This window comes from Plectropomus leopardus, chromosome 4 (genome assembly GCF_026936395.1).
Source record: "Plectropomus leopardus strain MGB_pleo_1.0 chromosome 4, ASM2693639v1, whole genome shotgun sequence".
Lineage (NCBI taxonomy): Eukaryota > Metazoa > Chordata > Actinopteri > Perciformes > Serranidae > Plectropomus > Plectropomus leopardus.
Genome location: NC_142179.1, coordinates 38,630,447 through 38,656,009, shown reverse-complemented (window position 1 = coordinate 38,656,009; position 25,563 = coordinate 38,630,447). Strand labels below are relative to the sequence as shown.

At 46.3% G+C, this 25,563-nt stretch overlaps 1 protein-coding gene across 2 annotated transcripts in view; it reads right to left on the bottom strand.

Annotated features, from left to right (window-relative positions):
• Window positions 1–25,563, bottom strand: part of cacna1ba (calcium voltage-gated channel subunit alpha1 Ba) — a 230,573-nt gene that overhangs the window by 132,284 nt on the left and 72,726 nt on the right. For both annotated transcript variants that reach the window (XM_088077242.1, XM_088077241.1), the window contains exons 4-5: window positions 13,961–14,113; window positions 11,972–12,159 (exon numbers count right to left, since the gene is read on the bottom strand). In XM_088077242.1, the coding sequence (XP_087933368.1) occupies window positions 11,972–12,159; window positions 13,961–14,113 (341 nt within the window). The remainder of the gene's footprint in view (window positions 1–11,971; window positions 12,160–13,960; window positions 14,114–25,563) is intronic.

Below are 25,563 nucleotides of genomic sequence, written 5' to 3'. Positions count from 1 at the left end.
GAAAAAAACACTTTGGTGGACATTGCGCCTGAGAGTGGTTTAGATAATATCAGCAGTTGTTTAGAATGAAGGCAGTCAGACAGATAGGAATCTACCCTGGAGCATATTTGCTTTGTATAACATAAGTTTATCAGTATCAGAAATCAGCATCATATCTGCAATGTTTTATTATACGGTCAATAATAATAACAATAATGAAGACCCCAGGAAGAGTATAGTTACTGCTTAAAACAGAGAATAGTGGGGATCTGAATAAACAAACAAACAGTAGAAGAATTTAACCTTCTAATCCATAAACAGCCACAGAGAATGGGGCAGCGGCAGATCCCTCATTGTCTCCTGTTAACATTTCTGAGGACATGAGACAAGGTGAGCTCAATGAGACGCTACAAAAATTAGCTTTCATTTCACATTGAGGTGTCACAGATCTTGTGTTAAAGACAGCTCAACTTTGCAGCCATATAGGATACAATGAACAGACTAAGGGCATTGGTGTAAACTTGTAGCTTTCAGAACATTGCAGAACCAATCCAGGATCATTGAATTGCAAGTAGATGCTTGTTTTAACTCATGAGAACTAAGTGATGAGAACTAAGCTGAAGGCTTCAGCAGTCCAAATCAGACAAAGCAAGTGGAAATCAGTCACCTTTCAAAGTTCAAGTCATTTTAGTATCAAGAGAGAACTGAAAGACTTTAAAAGATACTCACTTGTTTTGAAGTGCACACTGCTAAATCCTCACATTAACTGTGGTTAAAATTTGAAAGGCTTTTTACCTATAGTAAGGACTGAGGATTTTGTCACATATCACACACACTGAAACTGTATTAAGAAGGGATTTTTTTCAAAGCTAATCTGGAGAGAAGGAACAACTGAAAAAATAAGAAATGGGAGTTTGAAAGACAGAGTTGAAAAAACGATATATCCTTAAAGCCAGACTGACATGTTAATGCCAGGTGTAAATGGGGTCAAATCAATCAAGACTACAGTGTGGTTAAAATCATACCGTCTGTCTGGCCAGCGGCCAGCGGTGACAGCAATGTGCCTTTTGGTCACATCATAACCATGTTTGATAGAGACAGTTAGACAGCTCTTCTTCACATGCCACAGTGCTGGAGTGAGGGGCAATGTCCTGACAAAGCGTTGTGTCAAAGCTGTATTTCCACTGTATGTGTAGCATGGCTACTGTGTCATGTAATTTTTAAATCTAAATCTAAGTTAGTTGTTGGGTATTATCGATATAAAATTCATAATATTTTGATGAATTGACACCTAATGTACTCAGCTCTTAAGGTTCACTCTCTTCTTTGTAATCCTCAACACATACATAAGTGTATTTCTGTCTCTGATGTGTCAGTGGTATGATAATATTCCAGACTAAGAGTGATGACAAAGCACAACAAGGTCAAGGGCCTGTCATAGTTTCGGGCTAAAAGGTCTGCTAATGAGAAACTGACAGTCTGGGTCTCCATCCCCATCAGAGTAACAGCTTGGGCAGAGGCAGACAAGGGCCCGTCAGGCCATGATGGATGACCACTCTGATGAAGAGGACACAGCTCAGTCCCACAGCAACAGGAAATGAGACAGCTGTCACTCCTCCCTTGACAATTCAATCAGAGAATCCACCAATCATATTCAGCCGAAGCAGGCCCCTGTGGTCAGAGTGCATTACCAGTCTGGCAGTAATCTAGAGGACAGGAAAAGACTTGTCTCAGGATAGGTGAAGGAGTGATCTGTCTCAGGATGGATGAAGGGGTGATCTGTCTAAGGATGGATGAGGGGTGATCTGTCTCAGGATGGATGAAAAAGTGATCTATTTATGGATGGATGAAAGAGTGATCTGTTCATGGATGGATGAAGGAGTGATCTGTTTATGGATGGATGAAAGAGTGATATGTCTCAGGATGGATGAAGGAGTGATCTATTTAGGGATGGATCAAGGTGTGATCTGTCTCAGGACGGATGAAAGAGTGACATTTTTATGGATGGATGAAGGGATGATCTATTTCAGGATGGAAGAAAGATAGATCTCTCTCAGGATGGATGAAGGAGTGATCTGTCTAAGGATGGATAAAGAATTGATCTGTCTCAGTATGGATGAAGGAGTGATCTGTCTTAGGATGGATGACGGGTTGCTCTGTCTCAGGATGGATGAAGGAGTGATCTGTCTCAGGATGGATGAAAGAGTGATCTATTTATGGACTGATAAAAGAGTGATCTGTCTCATGATGGATGAAGGAGTGATCTGTCTAAGGATGGATAAAGAATTGATCTGTCTCAGTATGGATGAAGGAGTGATCTGTCTTAGGATGGATGATGGGTTGCTCTGTCTCAGTATGGATGAAGGAGTGATCTATTTATGGATTGATAAAAGAGTGATCTGTCTCATAATGGATGATGGAGTGATCTGTCACAGGATGGATGAAAGAGTGATCTATTTATGGATGGATGAAGGAGTGATATGTCTCAGGATGGATGAAAGAGTGATTAGTTTATGAATGGATGAAGGAGTGAGCTGTCTCAGGATGAATGAAGGAGTGATCTGTCTCAGGATGGATAAAGGAGTCATCTATTTATGGATGGATGAAGGAGTAATCTGTCACAGGATGGACGGAGGAGTGATCTTTCTCAGGATGGATCAAGGAGTGATCTGTCTCAGGATGGATAAAGGAGTGATCAATTTATGGATGGATGAAGGAGTGATCAATTTATGGATGCATGAAGGAGTGATCTGTCTCAGGATGGATGAAGGAGTGATCTTTTTATGGATGGATGAAAAAATGATCTATTTATGGATGGATGAAAGGGTGATCTGTCTCAGGATGGACAAAGGAGTGATCTATTTACGAATGGATGAAGGAGTGATCCATTTATGGATGGATGAAGAACTGTTCTGTTTAGGATGGATGAAGGAGTGATCTGTTTATGTATGGATGAAGGAGTGATCTGTTTATGGATGGATGAAGAACTGTTCTGTTTAGGATGGATGAAGGAGTGATCTGTTTATGGATGGATGAAGGACTGATCTGTTTAGGATGGATGAAGGAGTGATCTTTTTAGGATGGATGAAGGAGTGATCTGTTTAGGATGGATGAAGGAGCGATCTGTCTTAAGATGGATGAAGGACTGATCTGTTTAGGATGGATGAAGGAGTGATCTGTCACCTGTGGAAAGTCACAGTAAGCATGACCTTTGACAGCCAAATACAAATCAATTCTTTGTTGAGTCCAAGTGAATTTCTTTGCCAAATTTGAAGAAATTCCTTCCAGGTGTTCTTGAAATATCCATGTGAATTAATCAGATGCAAGGTCAAAATGACCTTTGACCACCAAAATCAAATCAGTTTATTGGTGATTCCAAGTAAATTGGTAAGTAAGTTTGTTCCAAAATGGGGAAAAAATATTCAAGTTGTCCTTAAAATATCATGTTCATAACGAGACAAGAGAGGTCACGGTGACCTCGACCTTGGATCTATGATCACCAGAATAACCAAGTACAGGCAGATGTTAGATTTGAAGAAATTCCCTCAGAGATATCTCGTTCATGAGAATGGTATGGATGACACTGGCTTCAGCTATCGCCAGCATGGAGGCATTAAAAGCTGCCACAGATCACAAAACTGCATATATTTCAAATACAATTGGAGTGGTGTTTCCTTGATACATATGTGAAGCCATATCATTTTTTTCTACATACATGATGTTTTCAACATCATGTTCAGGAAATTTTCCTATGAAGTGGAACATATTGTTGCTGCTTTTTGTTGTTGTTGTTGTTGTTGTATAGTTTCAAGAGAGTAACTCTATTCCTCTCTCTTACACTGAGAGTAGTTGAAATCTCTGAGTCACTTCCATTCCAACAACCTGGGTGCCAAACCAGGGAGTTGTTTATTTGTCTGCATGGATGGACAAAAAAGAAACATAACAAAATAAAATCAAAACAAAATAAACAAAATAACAAAATCAAAGAGTATCTTACTCCTAAGAATGCCCTCCAGTATATACTGTAGTACAGAACACAATATATTTCCTTTTGGTCTGACAGCTTTACATGACTTCACTCATCCAGAAATACACTGAAAAGCTTATTATTAGCTTGTTGCTGTGGCTGTAAAGTTGTGGTCCAATGTTGAGCCTACATTAAATGTTAAACGCCCATGTTTGTACATACGCTGCTTGTGCCTGCTAATGAGGACTAATGGACAGCATGTGACAGGTTATAAGTTATGCCACCACATAACAAGCTATTCTGATTGTTGAAACATCAGAAATGTAATTTACATATTAACCTTTTGCTATCAGACATGCCTGTGCACCTTTTAAATGCAAAATGTGTATGTTTGAAAATACATTTCTGTCTTCCACTCACACATTTCTATAATGCTGTAGACCTTTTCTTCAGTCCATGGAGTATAACATGCTTTTACTGTACCGTAGAAAACATGGAATTATTGTGTTAGTCTGACTAAAACTGGAGTTCAAAAATACATGTAAACATGATAGTCCGACTGATGAAGATCTGAAGATAATGTGATTGAAAATGGAGCTATTCCTTCAGTTCAGTAAAATGTTTTTCTCAATGGAGTCTGGTGTTTTTGACTGAACGGCTTCAAATCCCCATCTGTAAAGGGCTGTCCTCTGGCAGGCAAAGTGGTAAAAATATTCTAAATATAGCGCACACTTCAACTGATATTGAAGCTGGCATAAAACTAATCAATGAAAGCAGAGTTTGCTCAGCGCTATATGTACATACTCGGCAGTTTCGACCACAACGTTATTGTAAATAAACAGTTATGATTGTGATTTGGTCTATATCATAAACTGTATAATATGTAATATACAGTATATTACATAGGTTTATAGCGACTACCTGAGAAGGGGCATATCTCCACCTGCTGTGGAGGAGTCAGACATACTTCCATCAATAAATAGATTCTCCCCTGCTGCTTGTATACTGAGACAAGGACAGTAGTTCAGTTAACTGGCCTGATTGAGCTATAAGTTCCACTAAACTGTGCACGTCGAAAACATCCATCCATCCATCCAACCATCCATTTTCTTCCGCTTATCCGGAGTCGGGACGCGGGGGCAGCAGCTTTAGCAGGGAAGCCCAAACTTCACTCTCCTCGGCCACTTCATCCAGCTCTTCCCGGGGGATCCCGAGGCGTTCCGAGGTCAGCTGAGAGACATAGTCTCTCCAGCATGTCCTGGGTCTTCCCCGGGGCCTCCTAATGGTGGAACGTCCCTGAACACCTCACCAAGGAGGCGTCCGGAAAGCAATCCGAGCCACCTCATCTGGCTCTTCTCAATGTGGAGGAGCAGCGGCTCTACTCTGAGCTCCTCCGGGATGACCAGGCTTCTCAACCTATCTCTAAGGGAGAGCCCAGCCACCCTAAGGAGGAAGCTCATTTTGGCCACTTGTACCTGCAATCTTGTTCTTTCAGTCACTAACCAAAGCTCGTGACCATAGGTGAGGGTAGGAACGAAGATCGACCGGTAAATCGAGAGCTTTGCCTTTCGGCTCAGCTCCCTCTTCACCACGACAGATCGGTGCAGAGTCCACATTACTGCAGACGCTGCATGATCCGCCTGTCGATCTCCCGCTCTATCCTTCTCTCACTCGTGAACAAGACCCCAAGGTACTTAAACTCCTCCACTTGGGGCAGGATCTCATCCCCGATCTGGAATGGGCACTCCACCCTTTTCCGGCTGAGAACCATGGTCTCGGATTTGGAGGCGCTGATTTTCATCCCGGCCGCTTCACACTCGGCTGCGAACCGATCCAGTGAGAGCTGGAGGTCACGGCCTGAGGAAGCCAACAGGACCACATCATCTGCAAAAAGCAGGGACCCAATCCTGAGGTCGCCAAACCGGACCCCCTCATCACCCTGGCTGCGCCTAGAAATTCTGTCCATAAAAAAGTCCGACTTACTGCCGGCAATGCAGACCATGTTCTGGCACCAGTTGACAGGGAACGGACAGCCTGTATCAGGGGGTCTGATACCTCATATTCCCAGAGAACCCCCCACAGGACTCCCCAAGGGACATGGTCGAATGCCTTCTCCAAGTCCACAAAGCACATTTGGACTGGTTGGGCAAACTCCCATGCACCCTCAAGGATCCTGCCAAGGGTCCAGAGACGGTCCACAGTTCCACGACCAGGACGAAAACCGCATTGCTCCTCCTGGATCCGGAGTTTGACTGTCCGGCGGACCCTCCTCTCCAGTACCCCCGAATAGACCTTACCAGGGAGGCTGAGGAGTGTGATCCCCCTGTAGTTGGAACACACCCTCTGGTCCCCCTTCTTAAAAAGAGAAGTGCGTCCTCCTGTTTTTATCCACTTTAACTTTAATATTTGTTATGTCCACCTTTTACAGCAATTACAGCAGCACATCTCTCTGACATAGTGTCAATATATTTCATCTGAACTTCAACACTAATGTTATCCAATGCCTTCTGCATCTCAAGCCAAAGGCTTTCCTTTGAATGTACAATAGATCTGTCCAATTTATTTTTCAAGTCGCCCCAAACTTGCTTGATGAGGTTGAGGTCTCTAAAAAGACCTTACCAGGGAGGCTGAGGAGTGTGATCCCCCTGTAGTTGGAACACAACCTCCGGTCCCCCTTCTTAAAAAGAGGGACCACTACCCCGGTCTGCCAGTCCAGAGGCACTGCCCCCAATGTCGGAAGCGTCAGAGTGTAAAACTGTCATGTCAAGGAAATTATGTTAAGTTGTTTTTTGTCTTGTGTCTATGTTGTCTTGTGATTTCCTGTTTTATTTTGAAATCGTAACTCTCCTCTCGTTTCAGCTCACCTTACCTCCTCCCTTTGTGTGTTTTCCCGCCATTGTGATTGTCGGCCCTGCCCTGATTGTCTCCACCTGTTTCCCCTTACCTTGTGTAAATATAGTCTGCAACTCCCTTGTCCTGTGCCAGTTCATCTTGTCTCGTCAGCCAGTGAACCAGCGCCGTATTCATGCCCAAGCCAAGTCTTGTTGTTGCTCAAGTTTTTGTATTGTTCAGGTTTGAAACCTATTTTTATTTTGATACTTTGTTGGACTCAAGTTTTCCTGTTACCTCGTTTGAGTGAATTTTTGTTGATACTTTGTTGATCTCTAGTTTTCCTGCAACCTCATTTGAGTGAATTTTTGTTGATACTTTGTTTCCTTATCACTGAGAATTTTTGTTGTTACATTTCCTCTTCTGAGTGATTTTGTGTTTTGCATCTGTTTTTGTAAGAGACTTATTGCTGCCTTTTATAATAAAGTGTTTTTTGACTTTTGATATTTGGTGTCGTGCATTTGGGTTCATTCCAGTTCAGTCTTGTCAAAAACCCACTGTATACTTCATGCTCAGCACTCAAAAGCAGATAGAAGTTAAAGACTACCTGATGAACATAGTGGATCATTTAGCAGCTAAAGAGACAGATATTTTTCTTAGGAGTTGGTAGAGACCAAAAGAAAACTAAAGGTGGCCAGAAATTTTTTTTTCAGAAATTAATAAATAAATTAAGATCTAGTGTGAAGGAAACAGTGGTATCTAGCATGTGTTTGGTTTGTTGTAGCCTGGGAACAACATGGTGGAGGACCCACTCTGTATGCAGATATAAAAGAAGATATCAAAGAGCGGTGTTTGATATAATGGATGTTGATAAATAATTATCATCTTTAGATGTCAGGGTTAAGTACTCAAATCACCATTCTGCCTCCTCCGCTTTTGCTCTTTCTCTAAAGGGTAAAACAGAGTTCATTTGTTGTTGTGTTCTGCTGTCCCTGTTCTTGTGTGTCCAATGCACGTGTAACTATTTCAGTGAGAAAACAGAAGCATCAGAGCAGCATCCTCTATCTGCCACGCCTTGCTGTGCTCTCAGCAACCAAACTACTATTGATCGCTATTTCTAGCTCCCTTCTCTAATTCTCTCTGTTCCTGTTCCCCCTCTTTCAGCCCTGCTAGGAGAAGCTCATACTGCTAAACACACATTATTCTCCCACTACAGCTGTTTAATAATTGAACCTATTGCACAATTGTGTCCTTGGCATGATACAATCCTGACTTTATGCAAATGGCAGAGAGCTATGATTTGTCTCCTGCTCACAGTCAAGCTGCTGTGCTGTGGTCCTAATGGGAGCTGTGGCTGTGTGAGTCATCCTCTGCTCGGCTCTTGCGCCTGCCTCTAATCATTCCCCCAAGGAGGGCTGGAAGGGGAAGGAGCAGTCAGGAGGAAAAGCACAGTGTCTCAGCAACAATGCAGACTAGTCTGTACGTTCACAATAACATACTATCCACACAAGTTTTTAACCTTTTTGGCAGGGCAGCGCATTAAACATCACCAGGAGTTCACACAGATAAAACTACAGTCACTGTAAAGCAGGAGTTTAACCCAATGCTACCATGACAGTTGTGCTGGCACGGTAACTGTGCACAAATGTGTTTCCTGGCAATACTTGCACCACTAGACTGTTCAGTTAAAGCAGGACAGGAACCAAATTTGTTGTAAATGGGCAATTAGCCACAGTTAGCCATTACTGCCATTAGAAATGACAGTAATGGCTAACTGTGACTGAAATATCCATGCTAAAGGTAAACAAATGGGATTTCATTGATCATTTTTGAGATTTTAAAAGATGCCTGGTGGCTCAGTGGACAGAACGGGTGCTCCATGTTTAGAGGCTGTGTCCTTGCCGTAGCAGCTGCAGGTTCGATTCCAGCCTCAGCCCTTTGCTGCATGTCATCCCCTCTCTTTCTCCTCCTTTCACACTTGTGCTGTCTTATCAATTAAGGCAAAAACGCCCTAAAAAAAAAAAAATAAATAAAAATAAATATATATATATATATATATATCAATCAAATCATTAGAACACTTGGCATTTTTAAGAGGTTTTAGTTGTTTTTGTTGAATTGGTCATTAAAATACCCATAAAACAAATGAAATATCTACAAAGTCATCATTATGCTCTATAAACCATAGAATCCAGTCCAAGCACTGTAAAGTACACTTTAGACTGCCATGATGCCACCAATTCACACCAGAACCGAAAGGCGAGAGGAAGAAAAAAGAAACTTTCAGGCAGACAAGTGAAGCATCTCAAAATTTTCAGTCTTAAGGACCGAAGTCACACCTCACGTGATGAGATCAAAACACCACAATGACTAATGGTGCAACAGTGTCTTCAAGAACCATGCGTCAGAAACTGGGAGAAGAAGGACTTGTTGGCAGAATAGCAACAAAGAAACCATTACTGAAAGAGAAAAATAGAGTGAAACGCCTGAAATTTGCAAAAGAGCACAAGAAATGGACAAAGGAAGATTGGTATAAAGTGTTGTGGACTGATTTGACAGAGGGAGGGGGAGAGATATAAAAATGAGTGTCTCTTGCCAACATTTAAACACAGAGGGGGTAGTATTATGGTGTGGGGTGCCATTTCTGCCTCAGGAACAGGTGACTTGGTGAAAATTGACAGCATCATGGATAAGAAAGTATACCACAACATTCTGGTGAGGCACGGAGTACCATCTGGGAGTTGTCTTATTGGGCCTGGATTTATTTTCCAAGAGGACAATGACCCTAAACATTCTTCTTACTATTGCCAGAACTGCCTCTGAGAAAAGGAATCTGCTGAAAAACTGAAAATGATGGACGGGCCTCCTCAAAGTCCAGACCTCAACCTCATCAAGCAAGTTTGGGGCGACTTGAAAAATAAATTGGACAGATCTATTGTACATTCAAAGGAAAGCCTTTGGCTTGAGATGCAGAAGGCATTGGATAACATTAGTGTTGAAGTTCAGATGAAATATATTGACACTATGTCAGAGAGATGTGCTGCTGTAATTGCTGTAAAAGGTGGACATAACAAATATTAAAGTTAAAGTGGATAAAAACAGTAGGATGCACTTCTCTTTTTAAGAAGGGGGACCAGAGGGTGTGTTCCAACTACAGGGGGATCACACTCCTCAGCCTCCCTGGTAAGGTCTATTCCGGGGTACTGGAGAGGAGGGTCCACCGGACAGTCGAACCCCGGATTCAGGATGAGCAATGCGGTTTTCGCTCCGGTCGTGGAACTGTGGACCAGCTCTGCACCCTTGGCAGGATCCTTGAGGGTGCACAGGAGTTTGCCCAACCAGTCCACATGTGCTTTGTGGACTTGGAGAAGGCATTCGACCGTGTCCCTCGGGGAGTCCTGTGGGGGGTTCTCCGGGAATATGGGGTTTCAGACTCCCTGATACGGGCTGTCCGTTCCCTGTATGACCGGTGCCAGAGCTTGGTCCGCATTGCCGGCAGTAAGTCGAACTCGTTTCCGGTGAGGGTTGGACTCCGCCAGGGCTGCCCTTTGTCACCGGTGTTGCCAGGGTGTTGAGGGGGTCCGGTTTGGTGACCTCAGGATTGGGTCTCTGCTTTTTGCAGATGATGTGATCCTGTTGGCTTCATCAGGCCGTGACCTCCAGCTCTCACTGCATTGGTTCGCAGCCGAGTGTGAAGCGGCCGGGATGAAAATCAGCACCTCCAAATCCGAGGCCATGGTTCTCAGCCGGAAAAAGGTGGAATGCCCCTCTCCAGATCGGGGATGAGATCCTGCCCCAAGTGGAGGAGTTTAAGTACCTTGGGGTTTTGTTCAGGAGTGAGAGAAGGATGGAGCGGGAGATCGACAGGCGGATCATGCAGCGTCTGCACTAATGTGGACTCTGCACCGATCTGTCGTGGTGAAGAGGGAGCCGAGCCGAAAGGCAAAGCTCTCAATTTACCGGTCGATCTTCGTTCCTACCCTCACCTATGGTCACAAGCTTTGGGTAGTGACCAAAAGAACAAGATCGTGGGTACAAGTGGCCAAAATGAGCTTCCTCCGTAGGGTGGCTGGGCTCTCCCTTAGAGATAGGGTGAGAAGCTCTGTCATCTGGGAGGAGCTCAGAGTAGAGCCGCTGCTCCTCCGCGTTGAGAGGAGCCAGATGAGGTAGCTTGGGCATCTAATTAGGATGCCTCCTGGACGCCTCCCTGGTGAGGTGTTCAGGGCACATCCCACCAGTAGGAGACCCTGGGGGAGACCCAGGACACGCTAGAGAGACTATGTCTCTCAGCTGGCCTGGGAACGGCTAGGATCCCCCGGGAAGAGCTGGACGAAGTGGCCGGGGAGAGGGAAGTCTGGGCTTCCCTGCTTAGGCTGCTGCCCCTGCGACCCGACTCCAGATAAGCAGAAGAAAATGGATGGATGGATGGACTTTACAATTTAATTGTTGAAGTAATGAAATGGAAATTGTCTGGGCAATTTTCAGGTTACCCTTTGGAGCAAATTGGCCCGATTTCTTGACTTAAAATAAGCAAGAAATTTATCAAGGAATAAAAAAAAAACAAAGTAAAAATTATATATATATATATATATATATATATATGTGTGTGTGTGTGTGTGTGTGTGTGTGTATTTTTTCTGCAATATATTTTGAAATATATAGTTAGAATAAATAACAATAATAATAATAACTATAATTATAAGTAATACTTTTCTGGACATTTTCTAATGGGAGCTGTGTAAGTCATCTCCCCAAAAGTTTAACTAGGCCTTTTGACATAGTCCCACTACAACCTTTTTAAAAATATTATTACATTTGTGTTAAGTAAACCAGTGCACAAACATTATTATCAACGAAAGTGGCAGACATACTGTCATCTAACTGTATTCAGCCAGCCTGACATCATGGTGAAGTTGGATGATCTATTCAGGAGGGGAAATTTTGGCAAATCTGTGCTGGTGTTTCCATTGCTCCAGAAGCTGTTTTTGGTGTGAGCTGATATCTGAGCTGTTATTTCTGGAAGTTGATCAGCACACAACCTGTTTGTATGATAATGAATGTAGCTAGCTATACAGGAAGATGGTGTTCCCATTCTCAGTCCTGCCCACAAAATTCTGACTGCCCCCCCAGCCCAGAGAAGACATGGCTCTTAAGAAACAGAAACAGAATGTGTTTTTTTTTTGGAAGTGAACTCACATTGTAGAGAATGTCCACCCATCCCTCCATGGTGATACACTGGAAAACAGTGAGAACAGCGAAGAGGATGTTGTCAAAGTTGGTGATGCCAAAGTTGGGTCCGGTCCAGTACTCCTTGCAGGCGGTGCCATTGCTGCAGGTCCTCGCCGGAGCCTCCAGGCCACAGGGGAAATCTGCTGCCTGCTCATCTACAGCCACAAACACACCGTCACATAGACAGAAATACACCAACATGCTGGGGTGTTTTTAGAGAAAGGTGCGAGTGTTTTATGTGAAAGCGCATGTCCTTATAGATACAGAAAAACATGCCATCTTCGGGCCCTGACACACCAACTAAGCAGTGTAAATATCATTTGTTCTTTCAACAGCGTCTTTAATCTGTCCTGTCCCTCTTCCTGTTTCCCATTTTTAATGATGAATACAGACTATTGTCGCCTGCTGCTGAGGAGAGTCATTTCCTCTCAGGCAGGTACAGAACGTACAAGCCGGTTGGCTGCTGGCACTATATTAAGAAAAAAAAGGCAAAGCTGTGAAGCAGGTCTGCCACTTGTCTTGAAAGGGAGTTGGAGCCTTTTTCAAAATGAGGTGTGAGACTGCACATTGGGCCTCATGCAAGAAATGATATACAAGAAATTTTCTCATATTTTTGCTCATACCCAGGATTTGTTCTTATTTTGTTTGCACTCACTCATTTCTGAGATTCACCATAGTTTTCATATTTTTGCTCTTCTCTTCGGTAAAAGAACATTTTATGGGTGGCCGAGAGCACTCTTACCAAGATAAGAGAAAAACATCTTGCTTTCACAGTCTGCAAATTGTTGTCCAACACAAAGAACAATAAGTTGTATATTTGAGGAACATTTAAAAAATGCATAAAAATAATTTAATCAAATTCATATTATGTAGTTATAATGATTACATTTCAGGGCTAAACAAATTCTACTATACTTGGTGCATAAATCCTAGTGACTGTAATTTCAGTTACAACTGAATAGAGCTGGAATGTAACTAAGTAAATTGACTCAAGTACTGTGATCTTTTTTCACACAAACCAAAAATATGAAAATATACATGTGCAGCTGAAACAATTAGACATTTCACATGTCACACAGCTGTGCCTATCAATGTAGTCAAAACACCAAGGTCTCGCCCCTGCAGTATCTTAACAAACAGATTTACTGGAGACAGTGAAAGACTCTAAAGTCCTCATGACATTACTAAATCATATCATCCATACAATTACTCATGATTACATTAACATTATTAGCAAATAATTATTTTCTACGACATTGATTAATTTAAAAAATAATTTGCTACTATTTCTTTCTTATGTGGCTTTAAATGCAAAAAAAAAAACATGTGCTGAGCACATCATGCTTCACCATATACTGTATTTATAAGAAATTGCTTCTTTTTCTTTTAATTATGTTGATTTATTAAATTTATATAAACCTTTTTCCATGTATAGTTTTAATAAATTTACTTAAAATCACATTTACTTTGTTTAAGTTTAGTAAACCGTGGGCCTACAGCAGTTTTACTACTGCTGAAGTTATTCTTCTTCTTCCAACCTTTTTTGGTGTCATGTCTCCAGTCTCGTTCATGTATCAGAGTCTTTGCACACGGCACTAAACCTGCTCTTATATAGTGTTTAGGAGGTGATACTTGTGCTGACAGGTGACTTATGATCAAGCAGGAATTATCATTGACCACACCTGGGCAGAGCAGATTTGGGTGGTTTAGAACATTTGGTGCATTTGGAGTTCTCTTATATTTCTTCTTACCAAAAAATTGAGAGAAAATATGAGAGAATGTTGCTGCATGAAGCCCAATGTGCTTTGCAGAAACCTTGACAGATGAGCAGAAATGAATTAAAATTTATTGCACTATACAATTAATAAAAAATGCCTCAGCTGTATGTCCTGAACCATAAAATTGTTACAATTCATTTAATAGTTAATATTCATCTCCTGTCCTCCTCCTGCTTACCTGTGTCAATTCTGAAGCAGGTGCGATGGAACTTGCCCATGTAGAAGTCGAGGCCGATGATGGCGAACATTAGGATGGCAAAGAAGAGCAGCAAGCCGATCTGCAGCAGAGGTACCATGGCTTTCATTATGGACTTCAACACCACCTGCAGACCTGATGCAGACAAGAGAACCAGGTTTTTGAAAAATGTGGTTTTGTTATTTTTTGACGTTACCTTTATCGGAGAACAAAAGTATGAGGACAGACAAGAAACACAGAGAGAGAGAGAACCTCGTCTGTTGACACAATGATGGCTGGTCGCATCTCGTACTACAGGTAAATGGTAAGGTAAAATATTTTTCTGAAAACATTTCAGGAGAGAAATATACATCTCAGGAACAGAATCTTGGTTTATATTCATTTAGCGCTGCTAAGTTTTACTTTTTGATCTCTGTTTTTTCTGCCTCCATTTTCACTGTGCAGGAAGCAGTATGGTGTCCACTTCCTGCTCATGGACTCTCACCATCACAGCAAAACAGGATGTTAAAATACATTTCTGAAAACATTCTAGGAGAGAAATTGGCAGTGCAGTAGCACAATCCTTGATCAGCACTGCCTAGATTTACTGTTCACTCTGAGTTTGATGAACAGAGAGAGGGGCAGGTGTGTCTCTTGATCTGCTTCTGTACTCTTTGTGACTGCAGCGGAAGGGTTGGCGGGCTATACGAAAATGCAAAAGTACAGCCTGCACTTTAAGCCACAGCCCCAAGAGCCAACGAAACTCCACCTGATGACGTATTTTTAGTCATTTGCCAGTCATTCAGTGGACCAGCAGATATGATAATTACGATCAATGTGTAGTGAAATGCCTGGCCTGTGACGCCATCTGCTCCGCCGCTGCAAAGCTGCAAGAACAACATCCTGATGCATTCATGATCATTACAGGAGATTTTAACCATGCATCACTGGACAAAACTCTACCTAACTTCCACCAGTATGTTGACTGCCCCACCAGAGGCGACAAAACACTGGATCTCCTGTATGCTAATGCCAGAGAAGCATACAGTGTCACAGCCCTTCCCCCCCTTGGCAGATCAGATCACAACTTGGTTCTGTTATCTCCAAAGTACATCCCTGTGGTGAGAAGGCAGCCTGTTCACACTAGAACGGTGAGGAGGTGGACACCGGAGGCTGCTGAAGCACTTCAGGTTTGCTTTGAGATGACAGACTGGGAAGTGCTCTGTGATCCACATGGGGAGGACATTGATAACATAGCTGTCTGCATCACAGATTACATCAGATTCTGTGAAGACACCACCATGCCAGCCTGGACAGTACACTGCTTTCCGAACAACAAGCCATGGATCACCAGTGACCTGAAAGAACGTCTTAACAAAAAGAAGAGGGCTTTTAGGTCTGGAGACAGAGAGGAGCTGAGGAGAGTCCAGCATGACCTCAAGAAGATGCTGAGGATTTGTAAAGACAATTATAGGAGGAAGCTGGAGGCCAAGCTCCAGCAGAACAGTGTGAGGGATGTGTGGACTGGGATGAAGCACATCACTGGGCTTAAGGTGACGAACAGACAGCCATCAGGGAGCCTGGAGAGAGCAAACCAGTTGAACCAGTTTTTTAACCGGTTCAGCTCACCGTCTGTCACCCCCTCCACACTTTCAGCCCCCCACACACCTACACTGTCCCAATTGTCCTGTCCCAGCCCCTCCCCCCTCACTCTCCAGCTCAGCTCCTCTCCTCCCCCTCCTCCTCCTCCTCCTCCTCATCCATAGACGATAGCACCTGCATGACCGTGACTACAGGCCAGGTTCAGAGACAGCTGGAGAGACTCCACCTGCGGAAGGCTGCAGGCCCTGATGGCATCACCCCCAGGATCCTGAGGACCTGCGCCAGCCAACTGTCACCTGTGCTGAGCTACATCTACAACCTGAGCCTGAGTCAGCAGAGAGTCCCGCTGCTGTGGAAGACGTCATGCCTTGTTCCTGTCCCCAAGAAGTCGACTTCAGGTGACCTGTCAGACCATCGACCAGTGGCTCTCACGTCTCATGTGATGAAGGTACTGGAGAGACTGGTCTTAGCCCAGCTGAGGCCATAGGTGAGGACTTTGTTGGACCCTCTGCAATCAGCCCCATGTTGGAGTCGATGACGCCATCATCTACCTGCTGCAACGAGCTCATTTGCATCTGGATGGTGGAGGAGGCACTGTGAGGATCACATTCTTTGATTTCTCCAGTCGGTCCACCTTACTGGAGGTGCGTGCAGAAGCAATTCGTTGGGAAAGAGAGGGGCTTCCAGGGGGTGCCAGGGAGCGTAGCCATTCTCTCCCCACCATGTATGGTCTGCAGTACGGGGTACAGAGCAGTCCCCATCCACCTCCTTTGGCCGCCTCACAGGGCTCAGAACTGGGTGAGTTGAAGGAGCTCTTGAAGCGCCAACAGGAACAACTCAACCAGCTCACCCAGACGGTGGCATCTTTGCAGACCTCATCCTTTCAATCCCGCCCTAGTCGCTCTGGTCCTGTGATCTGTCGAAGATGTCAGCAACCAGGTCATTTTGCCAGGGAATGTGATGGAGAACGGGCTCCTTCTCGTGCTCGTGCCACTTCTGCCCTTGGTCTTGCGGACAATGTGGTCAGGTCCTCCTTTCCCTCTCGCCAGCCGGAAAACTGAAACCCACTGAGTTGCCGAGTCACAGCTCAGATGGGGAGTCGATGGGCTCAAGGGAAGGGACCATGGGTAAATTAATGTCATCTTGCCCTCACATCAATCTCTCCATGGGCGGCGTCATGGTCCCATGCTTGGTGGACACTGGATCCAAGGTGTCCACTATCACAGAAAGCTTCTTTTTGGAGCATTTTGCACCTTGGGGTGCCGATCGCCTCCAGTCTTGTCATTGGCTGCAACTTCGGGCAGCTAATGGGTTAGCAATCCCTTACATCGGCTATCTAGAGTTAGATGTGGCACTGTGTGGCAAAGTGTTTCATGGTTGTGGCATACTGGTGGTGCGAGACCCTCCAGGTGCGTCTTCTGTTTCTGGAATCTTGGGGATGAATGTTATCCGCCGATGTTATCGTGACCTTTTTGGGGCACATGGTGCTGCATTGTTCAGCTTGCCTGTGGTGACTGAAGCTCCTGGTTCAGTCATTGAGGCCTTGCAACAATGCCACCAGTCCATCACTCGGCATCCGAAAGATCTTCTGGGTACCGCCAAGGTTCGAGGCCCACAGGCAGTGAGGATACCGGGTGGTGCCATGCAATTTGTTGCGAGCACCTGTCCCGTTTTCTGGTCAGGATGTGCTTTTTGAGCCCCCTCAATCAGGGCTGCCAGCTGGGCTGCTTGCCTCCCCCTGTCTTGTCCAAGCTGCCCGTGGTACGGTCTACATCCCGGTAGTGAACGTAGGAACAACTGAAGTTCTCCTCTACCCACGTACCAGTCTGGGTGCCCTCAGTTGTGCCCATGTAGTGAGTCTACCCACTGGGGTCACAGAGGTGAGGACACTGTAGCGGTCTGCCACCGCTACAGTGTCCTCCCAAGTGGCTGGCAGTCCTGCACAGAGCGGGGTAGAACTGGTAGACCTGTCTGCCTTGGCACAACAAGACCAAGCTGAGGTGCGGTCCCTACTGCGGAAGTACAGCTCCGTCTTCTCTGCACATGATGGTGACTTGGGTTGCACTGATCTCATTTCACACGACATTCCACTGCTTGACAACATTCCTGTGCGACAGCGATACCGGCGTATTCCTCCATCGGAGTACGAAGAGGCCAAGGCCCACATAAACCAGCTTCTGGAGGCTAAGGTCATCAGGGAGAGCAGCAGTCCCTATGCCTCCCCCATTGTGTTGGTCAGGAAGAAGGACGGCAGCCTACGCATGTGTGTAGACTATCGCCTTCTTAACAGCAAGACGAGGAAGGATGCTTTTCCCCTTCCTCATATCGAGGAGAGTCTCGATGCTCTTTCTGGCACCTGTTGGTTCTCGACCTTGGATTTGGCCAGTGGCTATAACCAGGTCCCTGTGACCGAGCAGGACAAGCCTAAGACAGCCTTTTGCGCGCCCTTTGGTCTTTTTGAATGGAACCGAATGCCATTCGGGCTGTGTAATGCCCCAAGCACCTTTCAGCGGTTGATGCAAAGGATGTTTGGGGACCAGCAGTGTCAGTCGCTACTTCTCTACCTTGACGACATCGTTGTGTTTTCCTCCTCTATTGGCCAGCACCTGCAGCGCTTGGAAGTCGTCTTGAGTCGGCTCCAGAAGGAGGGCTTGAAAGCCAAGCTGGAGAAGTGTGCGTTCTTTCAGAAAGAGGTCAGCTATCTTGGGCATGTTATCTCCGGGGAAGGTGTTTCCACAGACCCTGCGAAGATCGAGGCAGTCGCTAGGTGGCAGCACCCCCGCCAGGTTTCAGAGCTGCGTTCTTTCTTGGGGTTTGCCAAGCTGGCAGGCCCCCTGCACAAGTTGGTGGCAACTATGGCAGGCAGCCGGCCCAAACGAGGCCAGAAACCAGATTGCAGTTCTGCCTGGACACCCCAGTGTGACGAGAGCTTTGAAACGTTGAAAGCAAAGTTGGTCTCAGCCCCTGTTCTGGCATATGCAGACTTTTCCCGTCCCTTCATCCTGGAGATTGACGCCAGCCACAGTGGTCTGGGAGCTGTCTTGTCCCAAGAGGTGGAGGGTAGTGTCAGGCCAATAGCTTATGCTAGCCGAGGTCTCCGGCCGACTGAGTGTAACATGGCCAATTACAGTTCCATGAAACTGGAATTTCTTGCCCTTAAGTGGGCAATGGCAAAGAAGTTCCGGGAATATCTTCTGGGACACAAGTGTGTTATTTTCACCGATAACAATCCGTTAAGCCACCTCCAGTCAGCTAAACTGGGAGCCACCGCGCACCGGTGGGCAGCCCAACTGGCTGCCTTCAATTTCGAGATCAAGTATCGATCTGGCCGTAGCAATAAGAACGCTGACGCCCTTTCCCGACAGTATATGTCAGGCGCTAGCATGGTTGAGCAGGCCCTACCTGGCACCTCCATTCCAGCTCCCCTTCAGCAAGCTGCTCCCCCTGTCGCAGTGGCTCCAGTGACCCAGTCCCTGGTGTCCGCCCTTCCGTTCCACTCTCCGTCTGACATCCGTTCATTGCAGGAGTCTGATCCCCTCCTGAAAGAGGTTCTGGGCCTCTGGAGAAGGCAGGCCCGGCCGACCCCAGACGAGAGGTGCCACATGTCCAAACCAGCCTTGGCACTGTTGCGACAGTGGGATCGCCTGGTGGAAAAAGATGGTGTGCTTTACCGGAAAGTTTTCCGCTCAGATGGGGGAGAGGAGAATTTTCAGCTGATCTTGCCAGCTCTCCTGAAACAGGAGACGTTGAAACTGCTCCACCAAGAACATGGCCACCAGGGTATTGATCGAACCACCGAGCTGGTACGAGAGCGCTGCTACTGGCCAGGGATGTGCTCAGACATCAAACAGTGGATCCGAGAATGCGAGCGATGCCAGGTCGCAAAGGACTCTGGGCCTGCCTCGCACAGCTTCATGGGTCACTTGCTCGCATCTAGGCCAAACCAGATTGTGGCCATTGATTTTACTGTGTTTGGAGCCCTCCAGCAATGGGTGGGAGACTGACAGATGTGTTTAGTAAATACACTGTGGCTGTCCCAACTGGGGACCAGCGCGCTTCCACTGTTGCCCAGGTCTTGCTGAATGAGTGGTTCTTTAAGTTTGGCGTCCCAAATCGCATTCACTCAGACCAGGGCCGCAGTTTTGAGAGTGCCTTGATCCAGCAGCTCTGTTGTTTGTATGGGGTAGAGAAGTCCCGTACTACCCCATACCACCCTGCAGGAAATGGACAGTGTGAACGGTTCAATAGAACACTACACAATCTCCTGCGCACACTACCAAATTCTCGGAAACAAGACTGGACCGCCTGCCTCCCACAAGTGCTCTTCTGCTACAACTCCACACCTCATCAGGTCACAGGGGAGTCTCCTTTCTTGTTAATGTTTGGCCGTGAGCCTAGCCTCCCTATCGATTTTCTGCTGGGTCGAGTCCAAGACCCTGTGCCAGGGAAAGTACAGGATTGGGTTGCGGAGCATCAGGTGCGACTCAGGGCAGCTTTCGAGGGGGCTCATGAGCGGTTGTTGGCAGCTGCCAGTCGCCGTAAGGAGCGGCATGACCAGCACATCCATGAGGAGCCTCTGCGGGTGAACCAGCTTGTTTACCTCTGGGACCACAGTGTTAGAGGCCGGCATAAAATCAGTGACATTTGGAGTTCCGTGGTGTACCAGGTGCTAAGAGCCCCACGTGGCAACGGTGCGGTTTACACCATCGCTCCTGTGGACGACTTGGAGAAGGTGCGCAACATGCATCGAAACATGTTGAAGGCCAAACTAGGGCCTGACTTGGCTGGTCCTCCTCCTGCTTCTCCTCCCGCTCCTCCGTTTCCACCAACAGCACTCGAGGGTAACTCCTCTAGTGATGACGACCTCTGGGTGTTGGTCCCTGAAACCCCATTGCCATCGGCTGCACCCATAGCTGGCAGTGCTGATCATAGGGGGCCCCTGGCAGCGACACTGCCGAGAGATCCGCCTGTCCTTGGTATGCCTCTGGCACGGGGAGATGCTCCCGTGTTGGGTTCTTCTCCCCCTACGGCAGGTTTAGGCAGTGTTAGTCAGCCCGCTGTCCGTCAGGTCGATCCACCGCTGGCCAACACTCAAACGTGCATCATCTCCCACGGTCAGCTGGTTGCATTGACGGTGAAGTGGCAGGACCGTCAAGGGCTGTGTCTAACGCCCAGTCTGCTTTCCACCGGCCTTGGTGTTAACCCTCAGGTCCCTTTGGTCCATTGTCGGGGCGACAATGCAAAAAGGGGGGGTAGATGTGGCAGGACGGCACAGCCCGTCTCCACTCATGTTAGTTATGTGCTGGGTCAGGTGGATAGCTGTGTAGGCTCGCCCCTTTGCTCCCCGCCCATTGAGTGACACTGGGCTGGGAGCAATCATCCAATTTCACCAGCGTACTGGGCGAGGCCAGCCAAAGCTATATATGGGGGAGGGCTGCGCCTCTCAGATGTGCGCCCTCCCAACTCATCCGGAAACCTGAGCGTGTGTGTCGGCAGTGTGGTTTGGCGTGGCAGAGTTTGATCCACGTGGCTGTCTTGAGACGTAGGTCGGCGCGTCTCCTCTGCTCACTTTGCCAGGTAGGCTCGGACACTATTACTGCGTCTCTGGCTTGTATTGGTGCCGTGTCTGATACGCTTTCTGCTCTCCGGCAGAGTTGGCCTGTACTCTGGCCGGGGGTTGGGAGTGCGTGGCCTCGGAGCCGTGCACAATAATCCGTGCACCGCGTTGGGAACCCTCAGGTAGGCTGGCTCGTTTGTGTCTGGCGTGTCTCATGCGCTTTGTCGAGCTGCACGTTGTGTGATTCTGGTCTCTTTTTGCTGTTAGCAGTTATAAAGGTGGTTGGTTGGTGGCTATCTCTCCTGTTGCCTGTGACGCTGCGCCCTCACTCACGGGTATGTATGCGCGATTGTTTTAATCCATCTAATTGCAATTCACGTATTAATTTTAGTCTGTATCACAGCAGGTGGCTCCTCCTCTGACGTGGGCCGCTGTGCTGCTGCTGCTGTTCTGTCTACCTGCTCTGTCGCGGATTCGCCGCAGCAAGCTCTCTACTCGTTACATTTGTGTCCACTGTTTTCCGTTTTGTTCTTCCCTTTATATATAATTGTGTGTTCGGTGTGTGCGCGCGGTCTCGCACGCCTGGAATAAATCCCTCCGGATGACCCGTGAGTGTTGCCTGCACTGTATGTGGTGTGGATCATGTGGACGTAACACGCAGCATAGGATTTAAAGCTGCACTAGGAGAACTGATCCACGCCAGTTAACTTTTTAATCATTGGTTGATTATTGTTTCTTTTGGTATTGTCCTTAGATATTCATTTTTATTGTGTATGGATTTTGTGATCATTGTTTTCTGTAGACTTTGTGTTTAGTTATTCAGTTATTTTTTGCATAAGTTTTGTTTTTTTTTATTGTTTGGTTTATTGGGTTAACTGTGTGTGAGCGGCAATTGAAGCACAATCAACCTTGGTGGTGACCTCCTGGACCCGGCAGAGTGTGGTGTCGGGGCATTTTTGGTTTAGTTTTGTTTTTTTTGCCCTCTTGCCTTGATTAATATCTGCCTCTCTCTCTTGGACAGGAGCTGCTGGGTTGGTGTGGCGAGTGACTGATCCCTGCGGTGGCGGTCCCCTCACTCCCTGTACAGTAGTGCACCTGGGTGTCAGTCGATGGTGTGCGGTTTCTCTTTTTTTCTTCACGTGTGGTGTGTATCATCAGGACCCTTCTCCCCCTCTCAGTCATCCTCACCTGGTGAGCCCTCAGCCCTGTACCTAGCACATGCACTTTATTTGCAACTCAAGCAACCTGTTAAGGTGCCCTGGAGGATTGTGTAATATTTTGCCACGTATTATTATTATTATATTATTGCTTGCATCATCACTGAGATTTGTTCAGCCTTTTAATTTTTGACATATTGTTAATAAACTTTCTTTGGATACCTTGTTTTGGAATCCCTCAGTCTCTGGTGCCTCTCGAATCTGGGTGACCTTGTTAATATTAGAGTGGTGGTTCCCTCTGATGTATTTCCTGGGGGTGAAATTCCCCTAGGTGGCGTTGTCGGGCACTTATTAACTAACAAAAAAAATCAGTAAATAAATTCAACCCTCGTAGTATTGCCACACAGTGCTTTCAACACCATCCAGCCAGTGCTGCTGGGTGAGAAGCTGCGGGGGATGGGTGTTAGTGGCTCTGTGATCTCCTGGATTAGGTCATACTTATCAGATCGTTCCCAATTTGTTCACATCAATGATCAACCCTCCGCACATACAAAGGTCTGCTTTGGAGTGCCACAAGGTTCGGTGCTCGGACCAATCCTTTTCACTTTATATATGCTTCCTCTAGGCAACATAATTAGAAAACATTCCTTAAATTTCCATTGTTATGCTGATGATACGCAATTATATCTATCTATGAAACCAGATGAAACTGATCAGCTATCTAGACTTCAAACATGTCTTAAGGATGTAAAAGCCTGGATGAGCCGTAATTTCCTGATGTTGAATTCAGACAAAACTGAAGTTATTGTTCTTGGCCCAAAACACCTCAGAAGCTCCTTTTCCAACAATTTAATTTCTCTAGATGGCATTACCTTGGCCTCTAGCACAACTGTAAGGAACCTCGGAGTTTTATTTGACCAGGATTTATCCTTTGCCTCCCATATAAAACAAACTTCAAGGACGGCTTTCTTTCACTTGCGTAACATCGCAAAAATTAGACATATCCTATCACAAACAGATGCTGAAAAATTAGTACATGCATTTGTCACCTCTAGGCTGGATTACTGTAATTCCCTATTATTTGGTTGCCCAAACAAATCTCTTAGGTCTCTCCAACTGGTGCAGAACGCTGCTGCTCGTGTTTTAACAGGAAGCAAGAAAAGGGATCATATTTCTCCTGTTTTAGCTTCTTTGCACTGGCTCCCTGTGAAATCCAGGATTGAATTTAAAATCCTCCTCCTTACTTATAAAGCTCTAAATGGTCAGGCTCCATCCTATCTGTCACAGCTCATAGTTCCTTACCAACCCTCTAGATCACTGCGCTCTGAAAACGCAGGGTTACTTGTGGTTCCCAAAATTTCCAAAAGTAGGTTAGGAACCAGAGCCTTCAGCTACCATGCTCCTCACCTATGGAACCATCTTCCATTTTCGGTCAGGGAGGCAGACACCGTTTCAACTTTTAAGGGTAGACTTAAGACCTTCCTCTTTGATAAAGCTTATAATTAGGGCTGGCTCAGGTTGCCTGGTCCAGCCCATAGTTAGGCTGACATAGGTTTAACCTGCCGGGGGACTTCCTCTGATATGCTGAGCTCCTTTCCTTCTCTCAATGCTGCCATCAGAAATCATGCATGTCTGTTTACTGCATTGCCATGTGCAAGCTTAACTTAGCTCTGTGATAGCCATGTGGTACTCTCACCACCTGGGGCTCGCGATTACAGAGCCTGGGTCTGTTGAACTGCACTACGCTAATCCCGTTGCCTCTCGGGAGCGCTCCTGCTCCCTTGTTTCCTAGTTTCCCTGGATCCTGGCCGTAACCTTGACTGTGCCTGACCGTGGTGATTGCTGTGCTGATGCTGCGACCCTGCCTTTGGTTGTGCTCGTGCTGTGGCTGTACTGATTCTGTGCCCCCCGCTCGCCCTGATCGTGGTCTGGTCCTGGTTGCGCCGATGCCGTGATCTTGCCTTTTGGACAACTCCCTTTCACATATGCATGAGACTGTTGCATGAGACTCTATCAACATCATCATAGAGAGCAATTACTAATTTCACACCTACCATTATTGTAATATGACATGCATCTGTTTCTATTGTTCTGTGCCCCCCCCCCTCCTCTCTCCCCCCCCTCCCCCCCCCCCTTTCTCTTTCCTTTTTTGCCATGATTGTATTTCACTTGCTATTTACGACATCTATTGCTCGTCTGTCCGTCCTGGAAGAGGGATCCCTCACTGTCCTCTACCGCTCTTCCTGAGGTTTCTTCCTCTTTTTTTTTTTTCCCCGTTACAGGGGTTCTTTTTGGGGAGTTTTTCCTTGGGTGATGTGAGGGTCTAAGGGCAGAGGGATGTCGTACACTGTAAAGCCCTCTGAGGCAAACCTTGTTTTGTGATAATGGGCTATATAAATAAAACTGACTTGACTTGACTGGATTACTGACTACTTGACAGGCAGGCCACAGTTTGTCCGTCTGGGCAGTGTCGTGTCTGATGTGGTGGTCAGTGATACAGGAGCTCCATGAGGACTGTGCTCTCGCCTTTCCTCTTCACGTTATACACCACTGATTTCCAGTATGACTCCGAGTCATGCCACCTGCAGAAATTTTCTGATGACTCGGTGGTTGTTGGGTGTATAAGAGAAGGAGAGGAGGGGGAGTACAGGTCTCTGGTGGACAACTTTGTGGAGTGGTCTGGACCTGAGGCTGAATGTTAACAAGACCAGAGAGATGGTGATAGACTTCAGGAAGAAGAGGACGTCTTCACAGCCTTTACAGATCCGGGGGGAGACTGTGGAGGAGGTGGAGGCCTACAAATATCTGGGTGTAGTGATCAATAACAGACTGGACTGGAAATCTAACACTGACGCTGTATACAAGAAGGGGATGAGCAGACTCTACTCCCTGAGGAAGCTACGATCCTTCAATGTGTGCAGCAAAATGTTGGAGATCTTCGACCAGTCTGTTGTCTCCAGTGCCATCTTCTTCGCTGCTGTTTGTTGGGGTAGCAGCATCAGAGCCAGTGACACCAACAGACTTAATAAAATCATTAAGAAAGCTGGCTCTGTGGTGGGTTTCAGGCTGGAGACCGTGGAGACTGTGGTGGAGAGGAGGACACTTAAAAAACTGCTCGCCATCATGAACAATGCTGAGCACCCCCTCCACCGCACACTGGACCGACAGCGGAGCACCTTCTCCAACAGACTGATTCAGCTTCGCTGTCGAAAGGACAGATACAGGAAATCTTTCCTGCCACAAGCCATCCACCTGTACAATAACGCACCTCTGTCTGATATGCTCTTTAA